This window comes from Sparus aurata, chromosome 1 (genome assembly GCF_900880675.1).
Source record: "Sparus aurata chromosome 1, fSpaAur1.1, whole genome shotgun sequence".
NCBI lineage: Eukaryota > Metazoa > Chordata > Actinopteri > Spariformes > Sparidae > Sparus > Sparus aurata.
The window spans coordinates 40893174-40909819 of record NC_044187.1 but is presented as its reverse complement, the minus strand read 5'-3'; the positions used below and the strand labels follow the sequence as shown (position 1 = coordinate 40909819).

Here is a 16646-nt window from a genome sequence, read left to right as displayed (position 1 = left end):
CCACAACGCCGTGCAGGAAATTTGAAACTTGATGTTGGCTGGAAGGGCTCTTCTAATCCAGTCAAGCTAGGTTGGGTTGCAGGTGCTGGGGCTGGGCCTGCCGGTGCAACTGCAGGCAGAGACGGGCGGACAGTCTCCTCACTCCAATTGCTCTCCGTTGTCGTGGTTTCGGTACTAGTCTTCTTCGGTGGCGGTGGTTTTCCAAAAAAATCCGAAATACGTTTCTGTGCCATATTTCCTCCTAGTTTCTGTCATGTAAAATTAGTCTGCTGCTGCCATGGATGTATGCTGCATGGAGCGAGAGGGAAACCTCTTTACTCGGCGACCACTAGCCCGCCTGACGTTGACAGCGTAACTTCCGTGAACCTGTGTTGATTAGGCCTAAAAATAATTAAGTTAAAATCCAAAATACACAATAGCCTTTCCCCAAATATTCATAATGAATTTATAAATTGTGCAAAATATTTTTAATAAATTTTTTAAAAATCTCACCCAGCACCCCAGCACCCCCACTTCCCGCGGCCATGGAGCGGTCCATTGGATGTCCGTTTCAGCGCCGCAGAGCCTTGACTGGAGTGCGGCGTTGCTGGCCAGTCGAGTGGTCCGTTGGTTGTCCGTTTCAGCTGCGCAGAGCCTTGACTGGAGTGCAGCATTGCTGGCCTGGCAGGCATCTTGGGCTTCAGCTGACTTAGCATCACATGCACAGTGCATTGCCTGACGTTTTTGCTCTCTCTTTGTACGATTGGTTTTCGGCATGTTAACATCCACCGGTAGGTGAATATCAATTGGACTGCAAAAGAAAAAAATATACAGGATTCAGTTTAATATTGGCATCTCAAATGAAAATAATGTTTTGTTGAGAGTTGATGAATTTTTCTGCTGTCTGCCAAGTAGTGCCTGTACCTGCTTTTCAGTGTAAAAATGACCACTTTCTGTCTTTTACACACACACACACACACACACACACACACACGTGAGGTTTTCCAGCCCAAAACATGCCCCGAAACTGTCAGAATGCACAAAAAAAAGCTCTCAAAATTGGATATGGTTCAATGTGTTAACATTGACCAGGGCAGGGGCATGTAGGGGTCTAGGTGAGGCAGTGAGGTTTTCCAGGCCAAAGCATTCCCCAAAACAGCATGAACAAAAACCCCTTTCAAAATTCAACATGGTTCAATGTGTTAACATACTTAAACACTCTGGTTGTCAGGATTCAAGCATTGGCAACGCAATAACCATTCAAAGTTGAAGGGTGGTAACAGCCATAAAAGCTAAGCAGGGTTTAGTGAATTCGAACAAAGAAAGTAACAAAGGGCCATAATAGTTCTGAAAAACCGAACAGTAATTGTAAGCATCAAAATAAAACAGGCCTATAGAAGCCCAACATGCAGTAAGAAAGCAAAAAACTTGAGAAACATGGCCATGATTTAGCAAATGCACCTTAGTTAGCTGCTAGCAACCCCGCCGGATGAACAACGTTAGCCACGCAGTAGACATGCTAGCAAGAAGACAAACCAAGCAAAACATAAGGCTAACTTTCGAACTGAGAAAGTAACAAAAACAGTTTAGAAAAAACGATCGGTAATTGAAAGCAAAAAGGGCCTATAGAAGCCAACATGCCAGTAAGAAGGTAGAAACGTGAGAAACAGCAATGTTTTAACCTTATCAAACGCACCATAGCTAACGTTTGCTGCTAACAATCCCGCCGGATGAAGAGCGTTAGCAGGCAGTGGCAATGGATCAATAATGTAAGCAAATTGTAAACGCACCAGCATAAAGTAAAGCCTGGAGAAACACTTTGAGACAACTTACAGATGTGTAACTTACAGATGAGTGAAGACAGTATCCAGACATCCAGAATGTGTAGGGCTAAGGGAGTGAAGATTTTATGGCCTATCGGCTAAAGCCGGCTAAATCCCGCTCCAGCACGCGCCGCAGCAGGTATAAATATGCGGTCACGTGATTTGGACGCATCGGCGCGTGTCAACTCAGGAGATGGGGTGTGGGTGGGCTCTGCAGTGATTGGCTCTGGTGCTCACGTGGCTATGGTGGCTACGTTTGACAATGCTAGTGGAATTGTTAAAGCATTTATTAAAGCATTTATTAACGGTATCTTTGTAGTCCAAACAAAGCCGCATTGCACACCCTTAAACCACGCAGCAGCCATGTTGAAACTCTCAGGTCAGTCTGATCCTGATCTGCAGAGATATTTGAGACATACACACACACACACACACACACACACACACACACAGAGACAGACAGAGATTCCTTGCTTTTATAGAGAGATAGCTTAATATAAAAGAGGTCATTGTGTCTGGCAGAAAAATCACAATTGTCTAGTTCATAGTGGCGGACACAAAATAGTTAATACAAACAACTTCAATGTCTATATATATTTAAATGTAGGATAGATTATAGTGTTTGCCGCAAAGTACCACAGTCGACTCCTTAGTCTATATACACAGTATTTAATAATATATATGCTGTGTACAAACCCTAGCTCTGCACAACACAACTGATGGTTTCAAGCAAATTAAGAAGGCAAGAAATGTATATATATGTATGTGTTGGGCCTTGCATTACACGAGGCCCAGTTAAAGAGTGTTTATGCAACAATAAAAGGGAGATTTAGGTTAAATTTGGCTATCAATAATAATTAATAATTATTTGGGATAATTATTAATTATGATAAATAATATGATCCAATTTGCATTAGATCACCCCGGGGCACCACTCTTGAAGAAGGGAAAAGATAGCAATTTTACTAAATCAGTCTCATAAAAGTGTACTCAACTGTTTATAACTCTGGTAAATAATTAACTACAACCAAATTTACCATAACAGCTAGAAATGGTTGAGGGATTTTGGAGTTCTTGACAGTGTAGAGATTGGCAACATTCACTCTTGTACGATATTAAATAGACAGCAAGAAGGTTCAAAAAGTCTTTTATTTAACACACAAATGAATGTACTATAAGTGTGTGTGTGTGTGTGTGTGTGTGTGACATGATGCCAGGTTATCAAGGATGGTTAGTTGCATGCAGAGACCCTAAGTCTGTGTGAAGCATCATTTGACTAACGTCGAATTAGCCGTCTGGGAAAGCAAACTACCAATAACTTGTCCTGAGGTCACAATAACACCAAAACAGTGAACAAACACATAAATTACTTTACATCAACCAGGGTTTAAAGTCCTGTGCTTAGCCGTGCTATGCTCTGCTATCTAAGCCCAGTTCAACGTTTCCAGTCTTTGTAGAGAAGGTGCTGGTGGTTGCAGGAGAAGGTTGGGATTCCAAGTTGAACAATGCTGTTCTTGCTGTGAAACTGGCCGCTCCTTTCCTTTGCAAGGATAGCAGCTCGGTGCTAACATGCTTAGTGTTCCTCAGATTGTTGCTGCAGTGAGGAGAAGTTCTTTGGGCCCGCTGCCAATGCAGCTTGTAGTCCTTGTAGTTCTGTTGGCCCAGAAGAAGAGATCTTAAATGCCCACTGGGGGAGGTGGAGAGGAGCCCTTGAAGATCCTGAGTTGAAGGAGTAGAGGGCGTCTGAGTGGGACTTGAACCGGCGATAGCGGACCGAGCTATCGCCGCCCCTAAGCACCAGCAGCTGCAACACAAAGCTTGCCAGCTAACTTCACAATCTGAGGAATACCAAGCAAGATAGCACCGAGCTTCTATCCTTGCAAAGGAAAGGAGCAAACCATTTCCTCCTCTGCCGACTGTCATCAGTCCTTGCACAGCAAGAACAACATTCAAAATTGGAGATCCAACCTTCTGCAACCACCAGCACCTTTTCCTCAAAGACTGGGAACATTGAACTGGGCTTAGATAGCATAGTATAGCACAGCTAAGCACAGGACAGCTCTGCTTGATGTAATGCACATGTGTTCAATTTATGTGTTTTTTTCACTGTTTTGGTGTTATTGTGATCTCAGTTCAGGTTATTGGTAGTTTACATGCCTAGACAGCTAATTTGACGTTAGTCAAATGATGCTTCAAACAGGCTCAGGGTCTTTGCATGCAGCTAACCATCTTTTATAACCTGGCATCACGTGACACACACACACAGACACACACATTCCTATGTAGTACATGTGTTGTGATCTTTGTGCTGAATAAAAGACTAATCAAAAATTGCCTTTGAGTAGGGGGAGAGGGGGAACATAATATGGAGACTAGGTTAAGTGAGCCTCAGGCATACTCCATTTGTACTCAGGCCTTACACTTACTCGGTAGATCTCTTTTTACAAACGGCCCAAAACATGTGAATCAACACCTCCTGGAAGAGACATTAAAGTTAAAGTTTTTTGCCAGTGACAGACGCTGTTTTTTTAGCAGAAATGTGAGGAAGAGTCAGTAGGACAGACAGGAGGACAGACGCTTCTCCACATACAGCTGTGGTATTTGTTTTCCTCATACAAGTTGCCAAAGACAGTTACAGTTACTACGTTACTTTTGTTCGGTCCTGTAACGTTGCTTTGTGGGACATTTCTCTGTATTTAGTTGAGTGAAGGACCTGTGCAGTTATCAGACTGCACGACTGACAAGCCTTCACTCCGTGCGTTCGGATTATCCGTTCACACTGGGACGGCACACCATAATGCGGCCCTGATACTACCTCCAGAGGCGGATCAGCGCCGGAGCCAAATTTCCCCCCTCTCTGCATCTGAAACTTTCACACAGAGGAGGGTGCGGAGAATTGGCACAGGATCCCCGCATGCAAACGGCAGTGTGAAAGAGGCTAATGATAACATCTTCAGGCCTTCTTTGGACACTTTCAGTTTAGTGTGTCTGAGTTCAGCAAGCAGCGCTCCAAAGTGTACGGGCTCTTACGGCAAAAGCTTGATCACCCTTTCTCACTAATCGTGAGTTACCAGCAGGAGACCATATGCAGATCTCACTGGTTGTGAGAGCACATACCAGGTTAGTAAATCCGAAATATATTTAAGTACGCCGTTCAAGGCTTTAAAACTTACGGGAAGCCAGTGTAGTGAGGCAAACAGTAATGTGGTCATTCTATTTTGTCCATGTCATGAGCCAAGCAGCAGCCTTTTGGATCAATTTAGGTAGGTTCTAAAATGAGTTAGTGAAATGGCAAAACAGCACAATGACTTGGCTGGAATCATGGCAAAAAAAAAACTTAAGTAGACACTTTGGGTCCAAGCGGTTGAAGTAGGCCTGTTAAAACAATGGCAAGTGCAAGTCTTTCTGGTTATATTCTTACAATAAACAAAGATATAATAACATGCTGTGCTGTATATGCTCCCCCTCTTAGTTACTGCCTTTGTAATTCCACTGTATTTTGCCTTTATCACAATAAGGTATACACATCTCAATTAACCATATAGATCTAATAACAAAACTTAATCAAACTAGATCAAGGCGAGGTTAGTGTCGAGCTTGTTCACTCGACAGAGAGAACTTTTTAATCGTTCACCAAAAATAACAAATGGGAACCTGTTAGATCAGAAGTAGGTTTCTAAAGAGTCACAGTGCTGAGGAGGTGAGTTGTGATTTGTGATTTAAATGTGGACAGGCTGGAGCAGTCTTGAATGTGTTTGGGGAGAGAGCTCCAGATATATCTAGAAGTACAAAGAGCACTGCCATTAAAATAAATATGAAACAATTAAAGGCAATTATGGGAGTTAGATTGCTGTTTTTCAGTGTGTTGATGACATTCAGACAGGGGCTGCTACAGTTTGAACTTCTTTAGGAAGTGGCAGTCAGTAGCTTGAGTCCATGTATACAGCAGGTGCTGCTCAAATTACACTGTGTTGCATATGTTTAGTGGGTGGCTACACCTACTACTTAACAAGGCTTGCTGAAAGAGAGACTGTTCAGTTAGACTGATATGTAGGGCTGATAGTTGTTCTTGGATCTGTGGTGTGTCTGGTTCAGTCAGTCCCATTTTATATTGGATCAATATATCAGGGACCAGATAAGAGAAATGATGTGGTCAGATATGCTTTAAATATGTAAGCTTTATGGGGTGATGTGGTAACATCAACTGCCCTGGAATGTGGCCAAGACCAAGGGGAGGTAAAAAGTGGGGAAAAAACAGACCCTAACAAGCCCAATTTCTATTCTAGTAGCTAAACAGATTCTTCACTCAATAGAATAAAGAGAAATGTCCCACATAGGCAACGCTACATGACCAAACAACAGGTCTTTGGCAACTTATATGAGAAAAAAATTACCTCTGTTATACGTGGAGTAGTGTCTGTCATCCTGTCTGTCCTACCAACTCCTCGTCACATTTCTTACCGAAAAGCAGCGTCTCTCCCCAGCAAAAAACTTTAACTCACCATGTCAGGATCTCAATTACAACACATTATAACAGCATCCATATAATTCATCCATATAAAAAAACAGTCAGCAGGTACATGTTTAGGTTGACAGGAGGACACCGCGGGAAACACGTTAAAAAAAACACACAGATCTCGTCATGATCTGTACCATCACGCCTCTTTTGGATCCACTGTGTTGGCACACTGTATGAATTGACACACTGGTGCGGCTTTATGCCAGGGCTGATGGTCGTGTGTGAACAAACAAATGTGGAGAATTGGCGTGCCTTTGCGGTGGAGATAATGCAGAGTCTCTGTGTAAAAAAGGGTTACTGTTAGACAAAGTGCCCGCTTTAATGTTCAATTGGGTTTAGGTCAGGTGACTGTGTTGGAAAGTCTATGACAGTTGGTCAAGTCACCTTTAAAAATCTATGATCACACCTAATATTGACTATATGAAAATTCTGTACAAAACTAAAGGTATATGTGTGTGATTAGCTCAACTGGAATCTGCTGATTAGTCAGATTTGATGAGATATAATCCTATGTGAAACACAAAGAGTTAAAACAGCAATATGTAGGGTGATCTGAAAGGTATTTTTGATGGTATACAATTACAATAAATTGGTAAATTTAATGAATAATTAAATGAATAATCAGTTCATCTGATTGTTGCTTACTGTTTTAGCTCTAAATGAGATAATAATAAAAACTCCGAAATATTTATTTCCATCAGTCAATGAACAATCTGTTCTTAGAGGACAATAGTTTCCAGAACACTGTTTGAAGCTGGTAAGGTGGCAGGGTCCGCCACATAAACAAAATAAAACGGTATAAATTGTGTTGTCCTTTAAGGTCAGTTTGTTTATTCAGTTTGTGTAGGCAGAAGAAAAATTGAAGCCAATGAAGATCTTTCTCTTCTCACTAACATTTCTTCACCTAAACAACAGAATGCTCTTTTAAAGATCAGACTGTGTGTGTAGTCTGATATGCTTTCCCTGCTCCGCGACACGCACGCACGCACGCTCGCGCGCACACACACACACACACACACACACACATAAAGGGCTGATAGCTGTGTGGAGCCCAGCTTTTGTCCACTTGAAGGACGAAAATAGTCTCCGTCGTCCACACGTGGGGGCGCATGTGAGATGGTCATGTGCGCTCAGAACAACATCAACAAAGCGGTTCGGCCAATCCGGTTGCTCCGCTCGCTCTCAGCCCTCCCTCGAGCCGCTCCGCTCTGCTGCAGTCGTGTTATTTGGGCGATAAGCGCGTGAGGTCCGGCCCGGGAAACATGCCAGAGGTTGACTCCGGAGCTCCGGAGATGTCCCGGAAAAGAGGCGCTGAGCCCGGACCACTGCCCGAGCAAGTCCCGGAGAGGAAGAAGGCCTGCTGGGGTATTCTGACAAGCCAAGGTTGGTACACTGCTGTGCTGTGATTAAAGCACACGCTGTTTATGAAGCGGGTAGAAAAGATGGTCAGAAGTGGAAAATATTGTGTTGTAGTATATGTTCTGATAAAGTAGGCTACTGTTAATAACATCACATTGTTTAGCTCTCGGCAGCTGTGTGGGCTAAAGCCTGCAGTGTGTCTGACATCTGATGCTCGGTTTGGGGACTGCTGACAGCCTGTTCCTCCCTCGACCCCCAGGTTTCCACGCAAAACTGAAACAAAATAAAAATAAAGATCAGGCCTCTTAACTCTCATCAGAACTACTTAGATTATGTCTGTAGTTATTCAAGCAATTAATGGTGCACAGTGCATTGCTTTCTCTTTTGAATAAGCATTATTTTAAATTGAAATGGGTACTTTTTAATCATAACATTTATAGTTATTAAACTTTAGCAAAAATGAAATTCTTTTTAAGCAGTTGTTTATTGTAAAGTTCCAAGTGATGTTAATAATACTTTACAATTGCTTGATAAAGAATCAAACATTTAATTGTTTGTTAATAGTAAGGTGGTTATTAATTTAAGTTAAATTCAGTATACATTTACCAATTATGAACGATTCTCGTAAAGAATCGGCTAAAATAAAAACAGGTTTCTGAAACTTTTTTCAGAATATTTGTATTCAGAAAAGTCTCTGACAAGAAGCTTAGTGCTAGTATGGCATGGGTTCTACTGACTGTTAATTCCTGTCATACTCCCTCTAATTATATCTTTTTCTGTTTCTCCTTGAGCATTTAAAGTTCACACTATCTGCAATCACTATCTGTTGACCTCGTGGAATATCATGATTAACAGATGCACCTTAACCTTAACCCTGCTGAAAGCTCTATAAACGCAGTGTTTCAGATTTAAACAATGTTGGACAAAGTTGTAATGTGTCTTGGCAGATTAGATTATGGTTGGGGTGCAGCCAGTACTGAAAGCAAATTTTCAAGAGTGCCTTGCCTGACAGCAGGCTCTGAATTGCCCTGCACTGCTGTAAAAGTTAATTCCTGGTGTATGATGTTTAATGAAATGTGTCTGCCAAAATGCAGACTAATAAAGTTCTCATAATAAGTTATTGGATTTAAGTATCATAATATGGTTAGTTCAGGATCATTTAGGTTAGACAGTTCACATGTTCTGACTATGCTCAAATATTTCATGAACAGTGAGGGGAAAAGGTGTGGGGGTGGGTTAGAGACAGAAGCAGAAGAGTTCACTGGGAATAACCAAAGGGAGAAAAGTAAAGAAGATAAGCCAGGCTGTGCTTCATGCTGCTGGAGCCCATTGGTAGATTACATTAATATATTATCCTGGGCTGGTACATGGCATTAAGTGGGCCCTTACTGTCAGCAAGCTGTGTTGTTTGCATTACTGTAGCTCGTACGACAAAGTTAGCTGGTCTTCTTTGTGCAATCTTAGATCCGAACAGTTGTACATTTTTCTTAAGAAGGCCATATTGCATGCCTGCCTCCATATTTGTGTCTACGAGCAGCTGCAATCTTCAGTCATGTTATAAATCATGTATGTCATCACTCAAACCTGCCCTGTCTTTGGTCAAAGTGCTTTTGAAGTAGCTGCATCTTCCTCCTGGTATAAGTTACAGAGACATCTCAAACTAAAAGAGGGTTTATTTTGCAGTTTCTAACTGTCTACTCAAAGCGTAAACAGACTTGTGTTTCCAAGTGGCATTGTTGTATGTGCTGCTTTTGCAAAAATATCTGTATCAGTTTTAATTTGAAACTGTAGTAGCAACTACCAGGAACACAGGAAAGAGCATGATATGTTTATGCATTTAGTCTATAATGGAGTTGTAAAAGCTGAAAGAAATGCAACTCTGCCAGCCTGACTGTATCGCCAGTCAACCTTCATTTTACCGGGCAATCTCTTACCTGGTGGTAGACACGGTTTCCTCATAATGCACACTTTAAGACAGAACCAGATATTTTCTGTCTTCGCTCCACTTTCTTCTTCCTTACCCACGACTACCGACAGTCAGGTGGGAAATTTGGGTGTGCAATTCTAGTAGCATTTTTTGCGGCCTACAGCATAGGGTTTAGGGTGCCAATCTTGAATTGCAGTGTCCCTGGTTTAAGTCCATGTAGAAGCCTTTGTTGCATGTTACACCCTGTCACTCCTCTCTATTGTCAGCTCTAATAAAATTCCCTCCAAAAATAAAATAACTCTCACAATGATCAGCTCTGAACTGTACTTACTTTCACAACATAACTAAATAATATAATAATAACTACAATGGATTCACAGGGTGTGAAATACTTACTCATGTGGGTTGAGAGTTTCAAAAATGGAGAGCAATCATCCCCTTAACTCTGCTAGGTGCAAGTTAATACTTGTCAATCCATTGTTAGTTGGCCTTTTTTTTAATTATAGCCCAGTAACCAATATCAAATCCCTAATTTCTCTCAATAGAGCCTTAAAAATTCCTAGATCCATCTATTTGGATCTATTGCCATAAGATGAGACTGTTGTTCACTCATGATGGACTAATATGGACACATGTGCATTTCTCCGAATCCACACCAAAAGTTAATGGGGGATCTATTCTGGGCCAAGACCCATTCTCCATCCAAGCTTGATGGATTCAGTACTTTTTTATGGAAACAAGGGAATTCATGACTGTGATCAGTGACATTGCAGACTTATGTAAAACAAAGCAAACTGAAGGACACAGTAGTTAATGTTTGGGGTAAAAAAGGGAAAAACTTTTCTTCTGCCATCTGTGTTGTTGTCTTTCATGACCTCTCCAAAATGGCTGCCGGAGTGTACCAGCCAGAGGAAGCTGAGGACGACAAGGACCTCACAGACCATCTAAATATGGCGGCCTGCCTCTATAACTGTCCACTGTCAGAAGATTAGATGAGCACGAGAAGGCTTTCTAACATGTCCTCCCTTATAGCTAATAGCCGAGTCAGTGACTAACAGATAGGTTAGGTTTAATCTCAACAAACTGATAATATTGTTCTCTCTGCCGCAGAGGCAGTCCTTCAGTTATCCAGCTAGTGCTCAGTTAGCTAGTAAGCTAGCTAGTAGCTATTTTTAGCATTTGCACTGAGTTGTCAGTGTGGCTGCTAAGGGGGTCTCTGACAGGCGTGGGGGCAGCAGAGGGTGTGGAGGTCCTCTTACTTCCATTTCATCAAGATGTCTTATATTTACCAGTGGCTGGATGTGCCATGGGGAGACGGAGATATGGGTATGTTATAGATAAGACTATGTGTGTCTCTGTGGTGTATATTGAGATGCAGTCACTGCTGTCACAGACGCTCAGTAGCACTAAATATAACCACATGGTCAATGCTGAAGGTCTGCCACAGATTCTGTTATGAGCACATACTTTCCTTTAAGTCAAAATGAGTGTGGCTACAGGTACTATAAATCAATACTAGATTATTTTACTTCTTTACTTACTGCTAGCTATTAAACGTACTATTGCATGTGATTAAAGCATCTCTCTGTTTTGTTTTATAGAAAAATAAGAAAATCCAGAGTAATTGAGTTCATTTGGTGTTTTGCTCTCAGCCCATTCATCTCAGTGCTAGGGTGCCCATAGCTGTTTGCTACAGTGTCTTGTGTCCTTGGGGTCCGAACTGTTCACACAATCTCTTTGTCAGAACACAACGGATTCTTCCTTTGTCTCTTCCTTGTCTTGTTTTTATCATTGTGTGTGTGTGTGTCCAGGGTCCTGGGCAGATCGATCCCCTCTCCATGAAGCAGCTTCCCAGGGTCGACTGCTTGCCTTGCGTACCCTGCTGGCCCAGGTAAGGCCCCAATATATTTTGATCTTTTTGCTTCTTTTTTGGCCTTTTCAGCACAAATGTCAGCACATGCACAGTGTACGTTGCTGGTTACCGTCCATATTTGTTTTTGGTACGAGAACATATGACGGTGTATTGTCCAGTCTGTTTTCTCAGTTGAAACTTTTGTGCTCCTTCCTGACTGTCAAAGAATAAAAAATTTGTGCAAACATTCTTTATGTTCACTTTTGTACCAAGCTTTATGTTTTATGCTTAAGTGATATTTCTTCTGACTTGTTAAGTTGAAAGTAAAGCGCACCATTGCATAAACATGACACCAGCTCAATCCATTCCTCAGTACCAGGTATTTCTGTCTTCAGCCTTTTCTAAGGCAGGGGTTTCTTGCAAGCCACCAACAGTATTCTCAGCAAATAATTGCCCTACTTCCTCCATCAGGTCCATCAGCTTTGAACTGAAAATATTTTGGTTTGAAAGATTATTTCCAGGATGCTATAACTCCAAAATACAATGAAAGCTGGGGACCATCTTGTGATGGGATCACACCCGCCACAACACTTATCAACTTGTTGAAATTCTGACCCATGACAAGTCAGTAGTAATTACTACATTGTTACATGAGTTAACAGACATAGACACACTTGGGAAAGTATCTAAAATGGCTTTTGCGGTTGTTCCTGGCTGATAGAATGGGTAAATCTTCTTAAACAACTAAAGTCATAATGTTGTGTACTTTTATTTCAAGGGATATCACGCCAACATTGTCACCATTGACTATGTGACCCCTCTCCATGAAGCCTGTCTGTCAGGACATGTGGCTTGTGTCAGAGCATTAATAAATGCTGGAGCCAATGTAAGTATACTTCTTATCACCACCAGTATTATATGTCCACTGCATGTGCACCATTAAACACATTAACACCATGTTCAAACAGCTGCTGACAGTGTCTCTTGCATTTATACAACAATGTGTGTGTGTGTGTTAGTAGAAACACTGACTGTATTGTGTCTCTCACCTGTATGTTTGTGTGCCTAGGTGAATGCTGCTACCATTGATGGTGTCACTCCTTTGTACAACTGTTGTGCCTCTGCCAGCGTCAGTTGTTTGGAACTGCTGCTGCAGAATGGAGCGCACACACACACATCACACACACACTACCCCTCGGCCCTGCACGAAGCATGCAAAAGAGGTAACGACTGTATACAGAGCAGGAACCTCATATGTAGTATATGATGTCTGTCTCTTATCAACACATGTCTAACATCTGCATGTTAGTGTTGTCAAACTAGAAATGACCAGGTGAAGGCTGCTCCACTATGTATGGTTCAACTAATGTTTAACTACAGTTGAAAGGTCATGTCGTGGTGAAAACATCTTAACAGAGCACAACGGCACCATCTAGTAAGATGTTACATTAAAATGACACTATACAACCACACTTCAGTTCAAACATCTTACTTCATCACTGAAAGTTTGTTCATTTTTCATCATTGTCTGTGTGTGTGTGCAGGTAGTAGCCAGTGTGTAGAGTCCCTGCTGTCTCATGGAGCTGATCCAGACTATGAAGTGTCCCACTTGGGCTCTCCTCTCTACATGAGCTGTCTCCACCAACACACAGCTTGCTCAAAGACTCTGCTGCACAGAGGTAATGCAACTTTCTGCCATTATAACTTGTAGCACTCCTGTGTTACTTCCTATACTGAGAACAGGTGCCAACAGTTTAATCTGATTTGCCATTGTTTTGACCTCTCTGGTCCAGAAAGTGAGCAGTTTTAGCCAGAGTTCTCAACGCTTTGTAGAGTTCATGTTGTAAAGTGGGCTCAGTCTGCACTGCTAAACAATTGTACTTAAATGTTTTGATTCAGTGTTGTCAAAAATATCAATTTTTCAATACAGATGGATTTTGAATATTTGAAATGGTTTCAGTCATCATTTCCCCCAGTATCAATGAAGCAGCAGAGCTTCAGTTGATGGAAACGGACTATGAATAGAAGTAAATCCAGTTATATGCGGTTCTGCTTTAAACACAGCACACAAGACACCTTACATTTATCTTTCAACGTTGCATATATTTTTATTGTGTATATCGAACATCAATATTTTTCAAGGTATTGTATCAATAGAATTTCCAGTATTGTAAAATGTTGATGTAGAAAGTATTGCTTAAAGATTCAGTGAGTAGCACTGAATGTCATCTAGTGGTGAGGTTGCAGATTACAGCCAACTGAATACCCATCTACTCACCTTCCTCTTCTAAGCCTGTATGTGACCCTGCAGTGTCCATGAAACATGCTAATTATTGCAAAAGGCCCCATTCTAGAGTCAGTGTTTGATTTGTCTGTTTTAGGCTACTGTACTCCCTATGTAGATATAAAAGTCTAATTCTAAGACAGCGAAAACACAATGACGCTTAGTTTACGGTGATTTACATAAATGTAAAATACAATTATGATTAATATATTCCATTAGAGTTCACTTATTCTACACACTGGACCTTTAGTGTAGTCTCATGTTAATACTAATGTGGTGGTTTTCCTGACCATCAAAAAAAATCCCTGGATCCCTCATTTTAGTGGGGCTGTGTCATTTGATGATTTTTTTAGAGGTCTGAAGAGATGAAAATAGGCGGTACTTGAATATTTATTTTTATCTCTCTTATCCCTGTAACCATCTTGTGACCTCTCAGGAGTATTTTGGCACCCCGTTGTTGGCTGTTGCCCTTAGGTATGGGAGCACTACTCTAGTCTGTCCAATGTGATGTTTCATTGTATTCTTCTGAACTCTGTGCTGTGGCATAAAGGGTGCAATTCTGTTCTGATATACTGAAAAGAGATCAAATTCTGTGATAGTTCCTAGATGTTCTATCTACACTATGACTACATTTATATTAAATCTAATTTATTACATTTCCCTCTCCTCTGCTCCTGCCCTGTCCTCCTCTCTCCTCTTCTTCTCTAGGAGCCAATGTCAATGTAGGCAGAGGAGGTGACAGTCCTCTGCATGCAGCTGTCAGACAGGACAGTGCAGATCAGGTGTCAGTGTTACTGGACTATGGAGCTGATGTAAACATCAGAGACAGTAACAATCAGCGACCTGTGGAGCTAGCCTCCCCTGGTGGAAAAACACAACAGCTGCTACAGACATTTGAAGGTATTGCAATATTATCTACTGTGGTGATTCTTAATGTGGGCGGATGCATGGAACCACTGGAAGCTTTATCAAACAGTTAAAGGAGACCACTCTGTCTTTCTGTAGTTTCTCCGAGGAGTCTCTGCCAGTTGTGTCGAATCCAGATCAGGAACCTGATTGGTCGATCCAGGCTGAAGCTGCTCCCTGTCCTTCCTCTCCCTTCCCTGCTCACCAACTATCTGAAGTACACGTAGGATGGTGGGCACACATTCAACATGCCAGTGAATTTAGATGCCATTATTTCAACATTTTGAATTTGGATGTGCAAAGCTCCTTATTAAATCCATTTCATGTTAACATATAACCATGGTTTAAACTATATGGTCGAGTTTGTCTATTACAACATCACTGCTACAAAATACACTCAAGAATTTTAAACTGTACTCTGGTACAAAGCACAGCCCTGATACCAAAATGTTGGGACGCTGTGTAATAATCAATATAACAGAGTGTGATAATTAGCTAATCCATTTTGGCAGAATTGAAAACGGCACAAGGACAATATATTTAATGTAATGTGGAATGGTCTGAGAACACTTGTTTGGAACATTCCACAGGTAAACAGGTTGATTGGTAACAGGTCATAGTATTATGATTAGGTATGAAAGCAACATCCTCGGAAAGGCTCAGTTGTTCACAGGCAAGCATGGGATTGGGGAACAATTACTGATTTACACAGCATCCAAACTGCTTTGGAATCAGGGTTGCACGTTTGTTTTTAGTGTTGATATAACTGGAACAGTCTCTGTGAACCAAATGTTTATTCAGTGGCATTTAGTGCTCCTCTCGCATGATTGTCTGGATGATAAAGACATCTGATCCACACTTTGAATTCATTTTGTTGGTTAAGCACATAATGTCATTTTGTAAATATTGAGATGTATTTACCATTGGCATGTGCTGGCTTTCAACTATCTGTATGTATATTTAAATACCAATAAATGATCCATGACATGACCTCAGTGACCTGTCCAACTCACCCACAGCTGTACACCTGGAGGAGGGTTACATTGTGAAACTGGTACTCTGCCTTTAACCCATCCTGAGGGAGGAGTGGACAATTCAATACTCCACTCCTGTACCTCAACTTGTTCAATGCACTGACTGGATATTTAACCTGGTGTGCATGTGTTTTGATGATTGGGGAAACTGCAGTACCAGATAAAGTTCAGACAAGGTAGGGGAGAAAACACACACTCCATACAGAAAAGTCTTGTGAATCCACTAACTTCTTGCTGAGGCAACAGTAACCACTGTGCTGCCAAAAGTTAGTTTCAAGGTCCAGTTTTTAACAAAAATGATTGTTGAGTCTTATTCCTCATTGAATAGCACTAGGCTTAGGGTAACAATATGTGCTTTATATGCTAAATGCTATATATTATATGCTGAGCTTTGAACTAAGAATTTGCAGTGTTAAACTTGATTTTAGGGTTATCCCCTGAAAATCGACTAAACACAGGGCTAAAAAGGTGTCTTTAGAAAAAAAAGGCTAAAGTAAACAGGAGTGGTCACATGGGCATTTTAGAATGTCAACCTTAGTTATAAGCTACAAAGGACACTTAAAGGAGAACTTCGGTCGATTTAAACATGCAGCTTCATTGCTCATTCTATCTATCTATCTATCTATCTATCTATCTATCTATCTATCTATCTATCTATCTCAAGCTACCCTTGACTTGCCAGTACCAAAGACGCGAACACATTTGGTCCAACCATTACAGAGCTCCGTGAACGGAGATTTAGCTTTTACAGCTAACAGCATGGGGTCAGATCTTCACACTGTGTTTTAAGCGTCTTAACATGCTCCACATCTCATACCAAAAGTTATGCAACATCAGCAGACACCTTACAACACAGCACTGTAGCGTGTATGACTCAAAATGAATAAAAAAGTAGTTAAATCAGTGTGTTTGTGCAAGCAGCCACTTACCTGTTTGTTGACATCGGCGTCTTCCGGTAGCTAG

The 16646-nt window shown here is 41.3% G+C and overlaps 1 protein-coding gene across 2 annotated transcripts; it reads left to right on the top strand.

Moving 5' to 3' along the window:
• The first annotated feature begins 7407 nt into the window (after nt 1–7407).
• Nucleotides 7408–15639, top strand: asb5b (ankyrin repeat and SOCS box containing 5b). 2 transcript variants are annotated; one of them, XM_030418559.1, is made up of 7 exons: nt 7408–7704; nt 11419–11498; nt 12238–12345; nt 12529–12682; nt 13004–13138; nt 14452–14643; nt 14749–15639. In XM_030418559.1, exons 1-7 carry the CDS (start codon nt 7584–7586, stop codon nt 14874–14876), a joined length of 918 nt encoding a protein of 305 aa, XP_030274419.1. In that variant the 5' UTR covers nt 7408–7583; the 3' UTR covers nt 14877–15639. The 2 variants fall into 2 exon arrangements, with proteins under 2 accessions (XP_030274419.1, XP_030274427.1); XM_030418567.1 differs by lacking the exon at nt 7408–7704 and adding an exon at nt 10252–10933.
• The last annotated feature ends 1007 nt before the right edge of the window (nt 15640–16646 follow it).

Bases quoted from the DNA above. Each gene is read 5' to 3' on its own strand.
- asb5b (XM_030418559.1), top strand. From the start codon at position 7,584: ATGCCAGAGGTTGACTCCGGAGCTCCGGAGATGTCCCGGAAAAGAGGC. The intron at 7,705-11,418 runs GTTGGTACACTG...GTGTGTGTCCAG, and splicing joins GGGTATTCTGACAAGCCAAG to GGTCCTGGGCAGATCGATCC. The intron at 11,499-12,237 runs GTAAGGCCCCAA...TTTTATTTCAAG, and splicing joins TGCGTACCCTGCTGGCCCAG to GGATATCACGCCAACATTGT.